Genomic DNA, 19363 nt, shown 5'->3' on the forward strand with positions numbered 1-19363 from the left:
GTCCGGACGGTTTACAACTTTGCTGATGCACTTGAGCTTTATGTTGCTCTGAAACATCTGTGTCGTACTGTTAGCTTAGCACATGGCACCTTTATGCTCAGTGTCAAATTTAGGCGTAATTTTTGACAACTTTCAAAAGCTGTTACGCTGAAACGCGCCTTGCTGGTTGTAGTTGCTAATTTACCCCATTCATCCTCCCAGGTTTGTTCCAAATTATTCAGCTGGTTGTGGATGCTGCTTTGTAATTTATTAAGTTGGTTTACTAGATTAAATGTCAGTTTTTAGTCTTGGATTGTATGAAATACTTTTCTAAATAAATGTGTATAGTCCTGTGCGACTATACAAATTTTTTTTCTCTTTATCATGCATTTTTTGACTGATGTGACTTATAGTCCGAAATATACAGTATATCTAGCCTCAAAAGGATACAATTCTCCATGCAGTTTTGACCATATACATTTGTCCATTGTTTAATGCCCTCAGATTGTTTGCTTTTAAATGACTTTCTATGTTTTCTATTGTTGAGGTTCTAAATATAGTTTATAAAAAAGGGGTTTACCTCTGTTCTTCTCAGTTAATTAAACCTTTTTTCAGATGTGTAGAGGGCCTATATATTCACCTTTCTCTTTTGTACTCTGATCTACTTTCTCTACTTCTATGTCAGGCCCCGGTTGCAGCGACCCGTACCCCCCTCCACCTCACAGGTCTTCTATAATTGCTCGGCCACAGTGTGCGGCATGTGTGACATGCCGCCGATGCTTTGCTGAAGCCCTTGTAGAAGACTCGAAAGCATTTGACATTTTAGTGCTATTCCATGGACAGACAGCTTGTCCAAAGGCAGAAATCAGCGTAGCCATATTTAACATGGAAATGGTAAATGCACCCTCCCTCATATCATTGTCACCCATGAAGGTTCTGCTCATCCAGGTCCAACTTACAGTCAAACCAGTCTGACTCCACGCACTGTTTGGATGGTTTCTACTGCTGCAGAATTTAACAGCTAACATTTGAGCATTCGTTTCGAGAGGAGGAGGAGGAGGAAGTATAATTTTCTTTGGAAAGGCTTGGATGTTTAGAAGTATATTTTTTTTGTGGAACAACATGAGGTACTCCATTCTGAAGGGACTCCAGGTGGTTTTGTTGATACATCACAGCACATCTGAAGGTAGGGTGGTATAATAAAATATGCTCTGAGACAGTCACCATGCACTTGTTCTCTTTAGTAACTGTACAGTTCAGGGTTTCACGTTCTAAATAGGAAAATCAATAAATGATACAAAACATAAAAGGATATGTTTTGATAAAGGAGGAAATCGGATTTAGTAAATTAAAATTTCCCTTAATTTACTAGTTTCCATTTTGTAAAACTGTGCTGCGGTTTTAAAACTTGACAGAAACTTTGCCATACTGTTCCTACGATTTAAAGTCTTTTTAATGAAATTCCCAAAGATGAGGTGGATAGATATTGGCTGTTGTGTATTATTTTCAATCCTAAAAACACATAACTGTTGTCTGAAACCTAAAGGAGTGCGACACTTAACTTTTTTTTTTAAATAAAATTTAAAACTAAAGTTGTCCAGTTGACTTACAGATTACTTTGAAAAAAAGCAATAAGATCATGTGGTGCATTCTTCTATCACAAGTTTGTCTAACTACAGAGTGATATTTGTGCTGCTGCTCATTTCATTTATACAGGGGGAAAACAAAATTTCCAAATTTACCTTGACCTAGGTGGAAAAGGGAGTCATAGATGATCTGTAAAATAAAGATGAGTTCAATTTCACAACCAGGCCTAATTACTATCACAACTGTAGAATGAAGAAATCACCTAAATAGAACCTGTCGGACAACATAAAGTAGGCTAACAAATCTCATAACACACTTTGTGCTCCAGGAACAGATGAGAAGCAAAAATAATTAATAAGGGTTATAAAACTAATTATATGGCTTTGCAGGTTCAATTAACCACAGTTAGAGCCAATATCCACAAATAGAGAAAACAGGAGACAGTGGTGGTTGGCCCACCAAAATTACTCCAAGAGCACATCTATAACTTTTTCTAGGAGGTTATAGAGTAATCATGAATAACACTTAGAGTCCTAAAGGCCTCCTTTGCCTTAGGAATCAAGGATCTAACAACAATAATGAGACTGGGAATGAAAAAAATGAAGAGTCTCAAGATCAAAAGCACAGCTGAGCAGAAATAACACAAAGGTCTGTCTCATATTGGACAAAGCATTCTGTGGACTGATGAGACAGAAATGTAACTTTTTGAAATGTATCTGGGCCTTTAAATGTGACAGAAACAAACAAACTGCAATTTAGGAAAGGATTCACATACCTTCAGCCAAATATTGTAGTATGGTGATCTGGACTGCTTTGCTGCTTCAGAACCCTGACCTCTTGCTGAAATTGAAGGAACCATGAATTCTACTTTCTACCAGAAAATCATAAAGCAGAATGTGACCTTAGTCTCCACAGCATACTAGCAAGTCCGTCTCTAAACTGCTATTGAAAAAAAGAACATTAACTGATTGAAATTTTACAATGGCCTAGTCAAAGTCCTGATTTGAATCTAGTTGAGATTCTATAGCATCACATAAACTAGGTGCTTCATTCTTGACAATCCTCAGGCATTGCTGAATGTAAAAGTAATCTGTGAAAAACTGTGGGTCAAAAGTCCTCCACAGCTATGTAAAAGAACCCATCATCAGTAATCATAAATGATTTTTGTGTGCAATTTAGAATCCAAAGCAGACAAAAAAAAAATGCTTGTGTTTTCTATATTTTTAGGTGTGTCTACTCCCATCCAGTTCCCCACTGAGGTCGCCTACCAAAATGGCCAGAGCTTTCCCCAGGAACCTGAACTGCCCATTGCAGAGACTGTCCATTTAGGGTCCCCTCCCCGCTTGAAGGAGGTTCAGCAGGCAATGCAGGAAGCCTCAGAGCAAGTGAAGGGCCGTGGGGCCGAAGAACTGTTGAAGGAACTACTTGAGAGGGTGGTAGAGGCAGCTCTGGGACAGGTAGAAGCAGGCGATCAAGCAAAAGACGTGGCTCTGGAGAAGGAAGGGGCAGAGGAGGGTCCATTGGGAGTTAAAATGGGAGAGAGGGAAGCTGAAGAAGAAGCTGAAACACTGGCGCTACCCTGGGAGGGGAGGAATATGAGCCTTCAGATAGGAGATAATGGTTTTGAAGAGAGTGACGGAGTAGCAGAGGTGGAGGCATTAAAAAACATAGCTCGAGGGGCTAAAGAAGTTGTCAAGGAAGAAGGGGAAACAGTCGCTGGATCTGTTGAGGAGATGACAGTCAGAGAAGCAGTAGGTTTGGAGGTTACTGGTGAGTCATTATTGGAAACTAAGTCAACTCAGGGGGATGTGGACGGACCCTCGGAGAAGACAGAAGGGGATTTAGAAGCAGGGAAGAAGGACAGCGAGGAGCAGGTTTTGTTGATAGTTCTAAAGAACGCCACTGAAAGAGAAACACAGGATGGAGAGGAAACACCAGCTACTGTGGAGGTGGCAGTGGGCGAACAGCCAGAGCAGGAAACAGAGGAAGAGTCTATTACTGGCCTTGGAGTGGCTGATAAAGAGCAGATAGAGAATAGCAGGAGAAAGGAAGCAGCTTTGCTTGAAAAAAGTCAAACAGATCAAATGGATGGAGAGGAAATGTTACCTCATCCTAATGGTCATGTAATACAAATAAAACCTGTCATGGGAGAACTAATAAAAGAAGAGGGAGAGATAAGGAGTGGGGAGAACATGGTCCGACTAGAGAAACCGGATGAAAAAAGTGTCAAAGAGCAGGAAGAAAAGAGAGGAGTAGAAGGCACAGATGTAAGGGAAGCAACAGTAGAGGCAACATATGGTGAGGTCGAAATCAAGGAAGGATCAGTGGCACAGGTGGTTAAAGGAGGTGATAATGCTGGAGAAGAGGAGCAAAAAGCTTTGGAGGATTCGGAGCACAATGAGGATCAAGGTGAGATATGTGTAGTTGCTATAAAGAGATTGGTAAAAGTTTCGATAATGTACAGGTAGTCCTGTGGATTCAAGACCTAACACACGGAACAAGCAATCTAGAATCTTTAGACACGCTGTTTAACTTTTCCACATGTATTCACTTTAAATTGTAATCCATTTTACATAAATATCTAGAATACTAAGAATATAATTTCAGAACATGAGTCCAAATAAAAGTAGAAAATGTTTACTCACTCAGACTTGACACCATGGCCATCTGTCACTACTTGTAAAACCCTTTGTGATCAGTTATACTGATTAACAGGCCTTTGACCACTGCTGTGTTAGGTTGCTTTCTTGGTTAAGCTAAGCACACGATATATGAATAACACTCTTCATTGTAAATAAGTGGAAGGAAAATTACAGACTGATTTTAAAAAGGTGCATTTATATTATGCCCTCCTGGGTTGTCCTCCTGAAGACGACGAACCTGGGAAGAGCATTCATCCCAGGTTCAACTTCTCTTTCAGCCTCTCAAAGGTTTTGCTCCAGGATTGCCCTGTATGTTGTCAATCAACTCTGACCAGCTTCCCCATTTCTAGAAAAGCAACTCCACAGCATCATGTTTTCAATATCATGTTTTAGAGTGTAAATGGTGGGTTAAGGCTGATGTGCACACAAGTCTACTTCTGGCATCATTTGACCACAGTACCTTTGTCCTAAATGATTGTCGTGTTTTGGCATCCTTTAAACTTTAGCTTTCTTATTATCTAATAGTTGAGCTGTGGCTCTTTATCAATCCTCAAGAGTAACCATGGGTCTCCTCTCTGATTTGCTGAATAATGGTCATTTACTGTAGTCAGTTTAGATTGACAGCCATTGTGAAGTTGAGGTTGCTGGGAATGGATCCAAATGCGAATTGGCTGGCAGAAGGAGCACAGGGAGTTGAAAAGAGTAATAAATAAAAACCAACTACTCAACCAGAGAGCAGCACCAAAATATTGTGGCAACAAACAAGTATGCACATGGGTTGGCTTGACAGTATAATGCAGCCAAGTAGCAAATGAGAAATGGGAACCTAAATAGCAGTGGAAACAGGCAGGAGTGTGATGAGCAGCCAACAGGTGGACTGAATGGGTTTCAATAGATGGCTATAGCTGAGGGTGAAAGACTGAAATGAGCATGAATTGAGCTAAACATTAACTTGGCCAGCCAGATTGATCATGTGTAGCACTCTTCGTTCTGCACATTATCAATCTGGGACTGCTCCCATGAAATCTGTTTGGGGAAATGATGGACATTCAGCAGAACTCTTCAAGTTGTTTGGGGCGAGGCGACACCTAGTGCCCACCTACCAAGGTTGGTTTTAGCCAGTCATGGTATCAAATTAAAACGTAAGCAGCACACGTCATGAGAAACCACAAGAAGGTAAGCTAGTCAAGGCACTTGTTGCTACTTTTCTTTCAAAGATGAAATTTGTGGATTCTTACAAAACAGATGTAATGGCAGCAGCTACACGTGCGTCCTCCTGTGCTACCATGTTTATGTTGGTTCGGCGTTTTTTGTTCGGATACAAACTGTTGAAGCCAGAGCAATACAAGATGGATTCTCGTGTGTTTGTGAATGCACATGAGAAGTTATCTTGCAAGCAAGGTTAGCTAAACAGAGATACAACAGGGGGAAAAAAACTACAAAACACAAGGGAAACACAAACTGAGACCTAACAGGAACAGCTCACAAAGTACAAGGAACATAAAAATAAACTAGGAAGTAAAAATAACAACCTATTAGGGACAAAACAATAATGAACAGTGGGATGAGAACTAAAGAAGGCTAAGTAAGAAAAAGGTTTAAACAAGAAAAACAAAAACTCAAAGACCTCCAAATCACAGCAGCCATATCCTAGTAGGTTTGTAGTTGGAGCATACCTTTTTCAAATGGTGGATTGAACAGTGATCTGTTAGAGTTTGAAAATTTGGGATATTGTTTTATAAACTAACCATGTTTTAAACCCCTCCGCTTTCTTCCTGACCTAGTTTGCTGTTTTCCTTGGTTTTCATGAAGCACTATTCTCTAACAAACTCCTGAAGCCCTCACATTTTTTCTATACCTACACTAATACAAAATTTAACATAAGTGATTTGTACTGATTCGGTGACACATGAGGACACAAGGCTGCAATGGTTGCAAGAGCATAAGAGTAAATTTGGCAAAATAAAAATGTGCACCACAGTTTTCAGATTTTTATTTGTGAAACGGGATGGGTGCCTTTACAATGCATTGTAGTTCTATCCACTTAACAAACTTTAAACTTTTGTCTTTCAACTTAATGTTCTTTGTGTCAAATACAACATCTCTCTTTAGGAGCACTGGTGATCCCTGGTCCACCATCTGAGGACCGCAAGAAGGACTTTAGAAAAAAGAAACCTGAAATCCAGCTTCTTACCCCGAGGCCATCCATCGATGCAGATGTAATTGAAGATAATACTCTCATTGATGCAAAATCTAACCATCGCAGCAAGATAATCATTACAAATCCCAGATTTTTGCCAGAAAAGGATGGAGGGATCACACCCACACTGGAAAGGTTTGAGAATGACGTTTTTGCTGAATACCATCAGGCAGAAGGAGAGAAATCAAAAGGAACCAGAGATGTAGTGGAAGATATACTTGGAGCAAAAGGTAAAATAGCAGAAAAAATTAGAGCATACTACATTTATGAGAATGGTTTGTTGGCGGTTACATAGCCATAGATCCAAGTATTAGTTGTTAAAAGAGGTTGCAATTTCACTTTATCATAATATCATGTCCTCCCACAGTCGAAAAACATGACTGTTAGGTTAATTGGCCTCTCTAAATTCTCCTTAGATATGAATGTGTGTGAGAATGGTTGTTTGTCTTGTTTGTCTCTGTGTTGCCCTGCGATAGACTGGCGACCTGTCCAGGGTAAATGGTAAATGGTAAATGGACTGAACTTATATAGCGCTTTTCCAGTCATGCTGACCACCCAAAGCGCTGTACACTATAGCCGCATTCACCCAGTCGCTCTCACTAACGCACACACATTTATACACCGAGATGCAGCTCGGTAGGCAATTTGGGGTTAAGTGCCTTGCCCAGGGGCACATCGACATGTGGCAAGGGGAAGCTGGAATCAAACCCACAATCTTCTGATTGCCAGACAACTACTCAACCCATCAAGCCACAGTCGCCCTGTGTGTGTGGGTGTACCCTGCCTCTCGCCCATTGACAGCTGGAGATAGGCACCAGCACAGGGATAGGCGTGTTAGAAAATGGATGGATGGATAATATCATGTTGTTTTGCAGCTATATTTTTAAAAACCTGAAAGTTGTTCAGAAATTTGGGAACTTCCATTCATAATGTGACACGTGCCAAACATTGAAAATCTGTATTTAATACATATACTTTTTTTTAGAAAATGCAAACCTGACTGTTTATAATAGTTTTATAATGGTATCAAATATCAAATAAGACAATATTGGATAAAGGAACTTGCATAAACTAATGTTTAAAAAAGGATATTTTAGAGTTTCAAGTTAACTTTTTGTTCATGTAGGAAAATGTTGATTTAGTTGAAAAATGGTTGAGCATGAAAGTTTTGCAAATTCATAGTTATTTAATGCAGTTCCCCCTTCTGTTTCCTGTTTTTTTTGTTCTGTCTTTTGCTGGTCCTTATATATCTGTTTAGAGAAAAATGAACAAGGACTTGAGGCATGGAAGATTGGGGCTATCTTTACTGCAGTCTTCTTGGGTTTGGAGACTGTCGTCATCACTATCTACGTTCTCAAATGTCGTAATAAAAAAAGGTAAGTGGTGAAGATTCTGTGCTTTACAGACTATAATTAACATGAATAAAAATGAGAGAAAAAAGTGAATAAAAATAAAACAGGAATTGCCTTGGAGTGTATGACCACTGACTGTCTATTCTGATGAACCCTCAGGGTGCAATCCACATAGGTTTTAACCAATGTCTTGAAACACTAGAATGTAAAATTTAAATAGAGCTTCCTTCATTCCTTTGAGATGTAAAGGGATTATATAGAAAGTTTGTACTGTAAGTACAAGTGCGACATGGTGCAGCTGCACCACACTGTCTGCCAGGCATCCTGTTCCAATGGAAGTGATTGAGAGTGTAGCACCGATGTGCTGCTGTGCTAGTGTAGAAATAGAAATAGAACAGTCGCGTATTTTATAGAAGAGGCAAGCGCCAACGCTTCTAGGATGCTTCTGAAATGCGCCACGCCGCACTGGGTGGAACCACTGTGACTTACTAGAATTGTTGCGATCAGCCGTGATGCCTCCGCACCGCATTCAATGGAGCCCCGGGTTAAATAGGGTCAGGGTCAGCACTGGTGAAGCTGCTCCACTAATCAACCAAGTGGACTGGGGCAGAGACAAACAGCCCAAAAACAACAGTTGACAAAAAAACAGAGCAGAATGCGTAACAGCAATACCTAAAAAGAAATCAAAGGTCAATGAAATGAATAAGATAAGATAAGATAAGCTTTATTGATCTCACATTGGAGAAATTCACTTGTCACACATCGGCTTAGTGATCAAAAGAAGGTGCCAAAAGGAGGAAAAGGTGCATAAGGTATAAACAGTGGGTCCATATGTATATATACAGTGTATCGAGAGAAAATAAAATAAAAAATAAAAATACAAAGCATATAAAGTGGAGATTTGGGGTGACTCTGTACATTCAGGGTGGTTTGTATACAAATGGATTGACATAGTACTTTAAGTGGTACCAGGTAAGGGACAACAGTGAGGTAGTGAACAACAGCGAGGTAGTGAGATAACTATACAGCTGAAGTCACTTATTTAACAGGATTATTGCACAGGGTATTAGATAGTAATTGAACTCTAGTTATTACAGTTAAAGTGCCGCATTGTGTAATCTGATAGCAGCTGGGATAAATGACCCGCGGCAGCGTTCCTTTTTACAGACAGGATGTCTAAGTCTGTCACTAAAAGAAAATAACATTTTGGGGTCATTCGTTCAGCCTTTTCACAAGCGTACAGACCTTGCGCTTGTGTGTATGCTTAAATGATGACTTGTTAAATACGGCCCTATTTAAGCATATTTTGCTGTTCTCCCAAAACAAACGTAATAGGCAGAGCTGTCAAGTCCCACCCAACACATGACATTCTTAACGCAGAGAAATAAAAAAGCCCACACACAGCCCTGTTCAGAGAGGAGCCTAATCCCAGCCTTCTGCAGAGCTTCTTCGGACACTTTTGAAAGCTCCTGTTGCCAACATAGCACAGAAGCAAACCGCACCAGTCCATTTGGAAGTAGACTGAGACCACCTCAAAAATTAGGTCTCCATCCAGTCGTTTGGTCTGGACCAGAACTCACTTGAGTGTATTCTCACCTGCACGAAAGGTCTGGACCAAGGGGGAAAATTAACTCTTAAGTGGACCAAATGTGGCAGCACCGAATACGGTCTTAATGAACTTGTAGCTCTAAGAACCAAAAGATCACTCAGCATCTGAAGAGCCTTTAATTTCACATTTGTGCCTCTGCGAAAAATTGCCAGACAAACCTGGACGTTTTTTTATTCATTCCACTGAGAGGTGTGGTCTGAACTTGATTTAGTTCAGGGACATACCAATCTACATGTGCTTTGTGGATCTGGAGAAGGCATTCGACCGTGTCCCCCGAGGGATCCTGTGGGGGGTACTCCGGGAGTATGGAGTACTGGGCCCTTTAATAAGGAATGTTAGGTCTCTGTATGACTGGTGTCAGAGTCTGGTCCGCATTGCCGACAGTAAGTCGGACTCGTTTCCGGAGAGAGTTGGACTCCGCCAAGGTTGCCTTTTGTCACCGATTCTGTTCATAACTTTTATGGACAGAATTTCTAGGCGCATCCAAGGTGTTGAGGAGATCCGTTTTGGTGGCCTTAGGATTGCATCTCTGCTCTTCGTGGATGACGTGGTCCTATTGGCTTCAACAGGGCGTGATCTACTAACCTGACAACAGCCAGCTGCATGTATCGCTCCGCCTAGCTCCACTCACATACATCTGGGACACGGCCATAGGGATTGCCTTTATTGAAGGCTGGGCCTTATCAAAACTCCTTGCATATGATTGGATAAGCCACTTGTCTGTCATCTTTATCGACGTGCTATTTCAACCACTCACACCGAAGCTAACCCATGACGCTGATGAGACCGACGCAGGAAAAAAAAACCTTTTTTTTTTTTTATGTGTTTGCGGCTCTAGTGCAGGGTTTCCCGCAGCGCTATCTTGGCGAGGCGGCCGCGGAAAACGTGTCGTCCCTCTCCCCCCCCCGCTCCGCGAGCCGGTCCGCGGAAAACATGTCGTCCACCCCCCCCCCCCCCCGCTCCGCGGAAAACGTGTCGTCCACTCCGCCTCGCATAAGCAAATTCCTGCGGGAAACACTGTAGTGGCACACCTTTTATTGACAGTGAGCTGACAGGAAGAGGGGGAAAGACAGGCGGCAAAGCGCCGCGGGTCGGAGTCGATCCCGGGCCGACCGCGTTGAGGACTAATAGGCCTCCTTATATGGTTCGCGCTAACCGCTAACCGCTCCGGGGACGCGTCCGCGTTGCGCGTCCGCGCCCCGGAAAACAAAACTTGCCAAATCCGGTCGGGAGAAGGGCGAACACATGGTTTCCACCAACAAAAGCCTTCAGAGCCGTTCTCTGATGTTCTTTTAATGAAACAATATCAGGTAGATTGGACAACACGGAAGAAATAGCAGCATCAATGCTAACGCTTGCTTCCTCGATGCGAGCCGCCATTGTTGTTGGAATCTCACGGTGGCTTCTCCACTACGTCACATCCATGAAACACCCGCCCTGCGTCCTGATTGGCCAGACCAAAAATTTGGTTGGGGAAATCACTTTCAATCAGCCGTGTCCCAGATGTATGTGAGTGGAGCTAGGCGGAGCGATACATGCAGCTGGCTGTTGTCAGGTTAGTGATCTACAGCTCTCACCAGAGAGGTTCGCAGTCGAGTGCGAAGCAGCCGGGATGAGAATCAGTGCCTCCAAATCCGAGACCATGGTCTTGAGCCGGAAAAGGGTAGAGTGCCTCCTCCGGGTTGGGGAGGATGTACTGCCCCTAGTGGAGGAGTTCAAGTATCTTGGGGTCTTGTTCACAAATGAGGGGAAGATGGAGCGGGAGATCGACAGGCGGATTGGTGCAGCGTCTGCTGTGAAGCGGGCGCTGTACCGATCCGTTGTGGTGAAGAGAGAGCTGAGCCAAAAGGCGAAGCTCTCGATTTACCGGTCGATCTACATTCCTACCCTCATCTATGGTCACGAGCTTTGGGTCGTGACCGAAAGAACGAGATCCCGGATACAAGCGGCCGAAATGAGTTTTCTCCTTAGTGTGTCTGGGCTCTCCCTTAGAGATAGGGTGAGGAGCTCAGTCATCTGGGGAGGACTCAGAGTAAGCAAAGAGAGGAAATTAAACATTCAGAGCTTTCATCGACACAGCCAGCACTTTCCAGCTTTTTTTTATTCAGAGTGGACTGAAAAGAATGAGCTTTGAAAAGAACAGTGGGTCCTGTCGCTGTCATGGTTGATTTCTGTGATGGACGCAGGTAAGATGCCAGCAGAGGTTCCACAGGAGGCAGATGTGAGAAACTGCTGTTCTCCATGCCAGCCCAGTCCAGTACCAACCCTTCCAAGACAGGATTCTTAGCAACGAGAGGATTTCTCCAAGACTGGCATGTGGAAGATTTGACACTTGGAGATTTTCTGGTCTCCGTGAGGGTTTCTGACCACTCAATGCCCAGCATTGCATCTGCCCTTCTGCAGACACTGTGTAGGTCCGTTGAAATCGGGTTTGGGGGCTGCTGAAACAAGTGTCACCCATCTCCACGGGCTTTGCAGCTGGTTAGATGTTAAAAGGCATAGACAAAATGGTGCCTGCTTTACTTCCTGGACCTCTACACCTCTCTGCTTTCAGTCACCCCTCATCCCCTTCGTTTCAGATGACTCCATCCCACAGTCCTATTCCCTGACCACCACTCTGCCGCTTTCAGCACTTCAGAAGATGAACAAAATGCACAAATTCAAGGAACAAAAGGCTTACAGATCCGTATGGCATCAGTTTAACACTCTTGAGGTGCAGCCACAGATTAATTGTGGGGCATCATGGGATACATGTTTGACATCAGCCTAAAACTGGGGAAAGAGACACTGCTGGGGAGCACCTCCTGTGTGGTACCAGGGCCGAACAACACACAACCAAAGGACCTTAGCAGTTACAGGCCAGTAGCACTGACTTCCAATCTGAAGAAGACCCTTGAGAGCTGGTCCTCAACCATCGTTGCCCTCTGGTAAGGTCTTCATTGGATCCACTCCAGTTTGTCTACCAGCCTGACATCCAGGTGGATGATGAGGCTCATCCCCCTCGAGCACCAAGCTCTGACCTACATGGAGAAGCCTGGAAGAACTGTGAGGATCATATTCTTAGATTTCTACCCTGTTTTTAATACCATCCAGGACCTCTGAAGAACAAGCTGGGGCTTTAAGGGGTAGACCACCAGCTGTCCCGTGTCCAGTTCCCTGAAGGGAACTGTGCTGGCGCCGTTCCTGTTCACGCTCTACACAGAAGTCTACTCCTAAGGTTGTGCTGGCACCTTTCCTGTTTTTCTACGTCTACTTCCCAGGTTGCCATTTTCAGAGGTTCAAAAGATGACTCAGGAAGACCAACTCTGTTCTAGGATCCCCACTCAACATTACCATTGGACAGTGTCTCCCACCCTATGCATGAAGCTGCTATAAAGCTAAAGAACTCTTTCAGTGACAGCATCCCAAAAGCTCAAGGGAGCATTACCCATACCAGAGAATAAGGTTTTTCCATCCATTTATCTGTCCACCTGTCCATCACCCACCATCCATCCATCCATCCATCCATCCATCCATCCATCCATCCATCCATCCATCCATCCACATGCCATTACACATATGCCATACTTTTACATTAAATCTTGCAAAGCACAGTATCATGTTCATCTTTCATTTAAAAGAGTGAAAATAATATTCTGCAGAACCAAACACATCTGAGTACTTCTCTTCTTAAAGCTGAAACAAACCAGCTGATTGCTAACTGTAGCACCAACAGGCCCACAATCACAGATGGGACTCACAGCAGTGCTGGTACATGATTGCTTCTGATGTTGCCCAGGCTGCAGTTAACATTTCAACACTAACAGATGATGAAATGAAGAGAATGTGCTTTGCTTTGGCTCAGTATTTCCCCCCTGTGTTTGCAAACTGATTTCTTTATCTTTATTAAGATACTTTATAGCTATCCATCACCTATTCAAATACTTCACAATAATACCTGGTTTATTTGGTAAAGGGCAACAAGAAGCGAATAAAACAGTGATTAAGGGACATTGGTCATCTGTTTCAGTGTGAGGAGCACTCCAGCCGTGCAGCAGGCATGTGGGCAAGAGTGTGCTGAACCAGAGGCAGGGACGGGAGGTGACTGCAGTGAAGAAAGTATACTAGCAGACAAAATAAACTGTCAGGAGTATTTCTCCTCCTGAAAATACTTATAGTGGTGGAAAATATACATAAGTTTGGAAAATGGCTTCAGTGGGAGAGTCTTTAGGATTCTTTAGTTTAATACAAGTATGTTTCTTCTCTCTCTTCGTCCTTGGATTGCCATTGAACTCATCAAGATAAATGCTAGGCTTCAAAACTAAATTTATTTTTGTTTTGAAGAGACTTATTATTGTTAAAGTTCTATGTTACATCGACCCTTCCCTGTTAAAATACGTTCAAAGTTTTTGTGGTGTAAAAAAATGTATCAGACATTTAGCTGCTGAAAACAAAACTAATATATAAAAAATTAAACATGAATAAACAAAAGTATGATTCCAAAAGTATGCAACACCCTGTTTGATAGAAAGCTTTAAAGGGACCTCATCACATATTTTGACATCCCTGGAGCACACTGACTGACAGTTGAAGCAGGGGATCAAACTGGCAACCCGCCAATTGCAGGACAAACTCCCTAACTCATGCACCACTGTCACCCCTATATTGAATAATCATTATGATGGGTGTGTACCCAGCACAACTTGATGTTGGAAATGGACCAAAACATGCATGAAACCAAGTGCTAGTTTAAAAGTGTGCTGACATTTGCTACCAGGTGAATGCAGTTTTTAAATTCTTTCATACTTTTCCCCAAACAAATTCAAACAGGAAGTAGGTCATGTTAAAGTAGAAAAGAGCTTTGAAATAATTGTCCATGATGAAAAACCAGGCATTTTAACAGGGGTTTGTATACTTTTAAGATTCATAGATAGAAAATGTTGAACATGTTATCAGTCAGACAAAGCCAAATGTCACATTTTCAAACCGTCAGCTGACCAAATATCACACTTTGACCCATGAACCTATGGCTCCAAGACACAACCAGCTGTGTGCTTCTCAGCTGATTACCTCTGGGGAATTTTGTAGCTGGCATGCTCAGGATTCTGCTCACAGCATCACATAAAACACTGAAATTGTGAATCCAGAGCTTTGCTGGGTAATGCCATTATTTTTCGACTCAGACTAGCAAGTTGGAGTCAGTAATAGGACAAAAGCAGGATATTGAAAATGTGAAATATCTGGTTAGTATTGTATAAAAGGAAATGCTGATCTTAGGGGAATATTGAATTCAAATCTGTACTGAAACCTCAGCTGAGCCATCGCATTCTTGTAAAGTGACATAATGATAATAATTAAAGTTAATTTGTCATTTGTTATAAAATTACTGTGCATATAATTAGTCCCATCAAACTGCAGGATTTGCAGTTCAAAGAGCTACAAAATGTACAAGTTCTGTCCTGGGTGGCAGAATGATCTGAGTATGACAAAGACTGCTGTTTGTATGTGCTATGATGCAAGATAGTATGATGCAAAGAAAGCAGTAACACAGAAATACAGTAAGAACTATGACAACAGAAAAGTAGGTTTTCCAGCAAAATGTCGTTTACATTTCAGATTTTAACACATTAAATGCTAGATGTGAAGAAGAGAAAAAGTATAGGCTTACAACACCACAGAAATATTCTACAATAAGGGAAACCACGGTAAAAGTGCTAAGATCCATGCATCAAAACAAACATAGTATCAAATATTAATCCTGGACTGAATGCTTTATCTGAATTACATGTGTAATGTATGTATTATGTTGGGGACAGAATATTTACACTTTTACCTAAATGTTAGGGGTGTGAATGGTGCTCAACCATGGGAATCCAATAATTGAAGTCGGGACCCCACTAAAGGTAGCCAAAACAAGGGAAATCTAGAGTTACTCTTTAGTAATTAAAAATGTTCTAATATAATGTTGACATTAAACTGACAAATCACATTGCTGCTAATGAACTGCAGTATTGAGCATTGTTTACTATCATAAAAAAAAATAATGAAAATAGTTATTTGTTAAAATAATGGTTTTTGAAGGTGTCTGTCTTTTTATGTTGACCAAATAAAAAGGACAACGAAAGAAATTGTTGAGGATTTTGATATGTAGGAGGGCCAAAAGAATTATACAACATATATACAAACTGGCATTAGCACTGCACAATTGAAAGCTGCTACAAGTACAGGACGTTAGAGATGTACCAGTTTAAAACTCTTTTGCTTTAAAAACTGGACAAAACATATATTTTTTTCTAGGATTTGATCGTTAGCATGTTTGAACAATAGCAATATGATTAATGTGGTAAGTTTTAAGTTATTTTTGTATATTTGCTTTGGTATACCTGGAATTGTTGTCTTTATGCTGGTAATTAATAGCTACATGGGTAAAAATAATCAATACTATGCTGCTAGTTTAAGGAGGATGCTAGGTCTGTGAAAAGCAAAAACATCTTGGCTGAGGAATCCATTGCAGCTAATTTGTGTTTTTTTTTATTTCTTTTCCTAATGTTGCCCATAGACCTCTGACTAATATGTCTTTTAGTGCACCTGAATATTTGCTATGATTTATATGCTCACAAAAGCATTTCCGATTTCTATGTCGGAAACTGTTTTAAGCTGTTGTCACACTATTACATTTTTTTTTGCCGTGTGAGTTTTTGCAAATGTGAAAAAAATACATGGGAATTTTGTGAGAGATGAGGTTCTGTCACCTGTAACTTTTGATGCTCTGAATATCATGTATACTAGGATCAGTGGTGTTGAATTCACTGTGTTCTGCATCTCATAGCCAGGATCATGGTCAGACACACCGCTTTTCCTTAAAGTCACCACCTTATTTAGTTTATTTTTTTCAGATTATTGGATCAAGCAAACCATTTAGGACGTAGTGGTCAGATAATCATGAGGCAGATAAATCTGTCAGCTGGTGATACAATCAATTTCAGTTTCAGTTTCAAGCATCTGGTAACATGAGGTTAGTAAAGTATCAGCACAGTGCAGTTTACAATAAGATAATCATCTTATTGGGAAAGTACTGCCTTATTTTAGTCGCTATCATGTTGATTTTGAAGCATTTAGAGCAGATGTACATTGTAAGGCAATACATGAGTGTTATTTTCCTATAGCCTTGCTAATGCTACCTCTTCTAAATGAAAGGCAGATATGCAAGAGTAGGCCTCGTGTATTAGTTCTCTGAAGTTGGAATCTCATCAGTCCAAAACTACAAAATGCAGTATGGCTGCTACACTCAAAATTATGTTCATTCATTCACTGTATCAGTCTCACACAGTGTTGTTGTGAATATGTTGCTGTAGAGATTGAAAACTTGAAATGTAAAAAAATAAAATAAATAAAAAAATACAGTGGTGAAGGTTTAGTACCCTGCCCTGACAAAAAGGAGCAAATCCCAAAGTTTTTCCATTTAGAATGAAAATGGTTAAGTTGGGTTTGACATCCTTCTTAGATTGAGGTTTGGACTCCTGAGGTAAATGGATTACAGTTATACTGTTTTTCTCCTTTGTTTCCCATGTGTCCTGTCACGGCCTTTCAGTCATACCATATAGAGAAGCGGTTTGCATACATGGGCCAGAGCAGTTTTGTTCTACAAAAAGGAACTCTCAAGATGGTATCAGTGAAATACAAGCATAGACAATGTTTAGATAAGAACTTTCAAATTCAGAAAAACAAACTCAACAATGCACGTTTTGACAACTATTTATCAAATGTCAGAATACTGTACTACAGTAGTACAGTATTAATGATCAAAGAATCTAATTCTACAAAATGCTTCTTATGGAAACAAATGGCTCAACATTCCCACAGTTGCTACTTTCTCTCTTTCCTCTGTTACACTGTATTTGTTATTTAGCATAGACTTAACAGTCTGTGGTGGGCTCACCTGAAACAACCGTCTCTGACGTTGACTGATGCATAGCCCTCAGGCAGCCCAGCTGAATTTACAATCTCATTGCTCCAGAATAGGCACGATGTAGCAGCAAGCATGGTACATGCAAATATATGCAAAGCAGTGGTGCTACCAGTAAAAAAAAAATCCAACCTATATATTGTATCTAAATCAAAAAACATTGCTTAATCTAAAACAAATCTAGTCAAATAACAGCACCCTTACTGCCCTTTGTAACTTTTCAGTGATAGGCCTAAAAATGGCTCTCAAGCCTTATGATGTCTATTTCCTTATTATGAGGCTTCATAGGCAAAAGTCATGTGACTTCATGTAAGTCAGATGCTGCATTTCAGCTAACATGTGGCACCTGTCTAAAATTGTCCTGGAGTGTGGCGTTAAGAATTCAAGTGGTTCCTGTTTAAAACGCATTCATCCAATTCTGAAATGTTTTTGCCTGGGACAGCCTCACCTACAATTAGTCCATAATGTCAAGTGATTTATCTCCCAGTGTGTCTCACTCGATCTGTGTGTCTCCATCTGCCGCACAAGCCATTAAATCAACAGACCTTCCAAAGACAATATTAGCATTTGCTCTCAGCAGGATATTTAACGGCAGTTTGACAGCCTTTAGAAAAAAGGGTAAAAAAAACTATTCATTTGAATTTTTGTTAATTGTTACTTTCACCTCAAAACATTGCTGGCTGTCATTGTTACAAAACATAGCTTCTCTTTTAACAGATGTTTGGTCATACTCCACAGTTTTTGCCATCAAATGTGCTTCGTTTTTTCTTTTTTTCTTTTACAGAAATGTATTTCCTTGCAACTGTTCAATCTCTGCTAACTCTCCTTTCTGCTAGGATAGCCCACCTTGAGCAATCTGACGTGGCTTCAACCTCGGCCATAAAAAGGGGAAAGCAGGAAGTTGAACATGCAATAGCCATGTCAGACCTCTCACCAAGCACCACAGAGATGCTTCCCAGTCCAGGACCAGGATCAGACTCTTCACAAGATTTCAGGACTTCCGTGTAAAAAGATCTATCTCTTCTCTGTTGTTTTAACTAAATAAAAGCCAATAAGTCACTTTCTAATTGTCCAACCAATCGCAGTTCACCATGATATTCTCCAATACTCACCAAATCCTACACAGATTGCAATTGCAGTTCTGCTGGGCGGCCCTCTCTTGACAGGTTTGTTGTGGTACCATATGCTTTTCATTTGAAGATGATGTGGCGGTCTAGTAAAATGGGACGATCAAGATTTTGATATTTTTTTTATAACCCACATTGATTTGTACTTGTTAACTATTTGCTTAAACATATGAATATGCCATTTTCAATGTTTTAATTATTTTTTATACACACATTTTCTCATTCCACTGCACCTACCTAGACTATCACATACAGTAAGTTTAAAATATTCAAGGTTTTAATTTAACAAAATAGGTGAAAAGCCAAGGGGGTGAATACTTTAACAAGGCACTGTACAGCATAAATTGACCATCTTACTCTCTTATCCTGTGGAAATAGTGAATCTGTGAAGTCTCAACATTTCTAGGTGTAGTTTACTGCCGCCCAGCAATTGGGTTAAAGAAGAAATCCAGCATTATATTTATGCTTGCTGTTGATAACAGTGTATGTGTATATGTGTGCGTAGTTGAAGCTAAAGATTCTGTAACACTTTCCAGTGAACAGGAGAAAAGTGCTTTTAGGTGCTGCAATCTGTACACGTGGAAGTTTGTGCATGCAATACAAATTGTGACTGATAAAAATGTACATAAAGTAGGTTGATATCTGTAATATTTTGCATCGAGTTGTGATATATGTTACACACTTTAACTGCTGCCAGGACATAAATGGCATCTCACAAAAATTGAGTAAGCATTAAAAAATAAAATAACATCCACTACATATGTTTTCATGCTTGATTTGATTCATTACTCTGTTCATATTCTTGTATTATTAAAACAACATATTTTAATGTGTCTTTCCCTTCAGAGTTAACTTTTAAGATCAGACTTGGTTGATTGCTATTATTATTATTATTATTATTATTATTATTATTATTATTATT

At 40.7% G+C, this 19363-nt stretch overlaps 1 protein-coding gene across 2 annotated transcripts; it reads left to right on the top strand.

Moving 5' to 3' along the window:
- Window positions 1-903: 903 nt before the first annotated feature.
- On the top strand, window positions 904-19200 carry si:dkeyp-118a3.2 (retinitis pigmentosa 1-like 1 protein). Of its 2 annotated transcripts, none has more exons than XM_021309868.2 (5): window positions 904-1165; window positions 2794-3975; window positions 6321-6638; window positions 7667-7784; window positions 18156-18243. In XM_021309868.2, the coding sequence occupies exons 1-5, from the start codon at window positions 1069-1071 to the stop codon at window positions 18163-18165; spliced, it is 1725 nt and encodes a 574-aa protein (XP_021165543.2). In that variant the 5' UTR covers window positions 904-1068; the 3' UTR covers window positions 18166-18243. The 2 variants fall into 2 exon arrangements, with proteins under 2 accessions (XP_021165543.2, XP_021165542.2); XM_021309867.2 differs by having other exon boundaries at window positions 906-1165; window positions 18151-19200.
- Window positions 19201-19363: the final 163 nt, after the last annotated feature.

Source organism: Fundulus heteroclitus, chromosome 5 (genome assembly GCF_011125445.2).
Source record: "Fundulus heteroclitus isolate FHET01 chromosome 5, MU-UCD_Fhet_4.1, whole genome shotgun sequence".
Taxonomy (NCBI): domain Eukaryota; kingdom Metazoa; phylum Chordata; class Actinopteri; order Cyprinodontiformes; family Fundulidae; genus Fundulus; species Fundulus heteroclitus.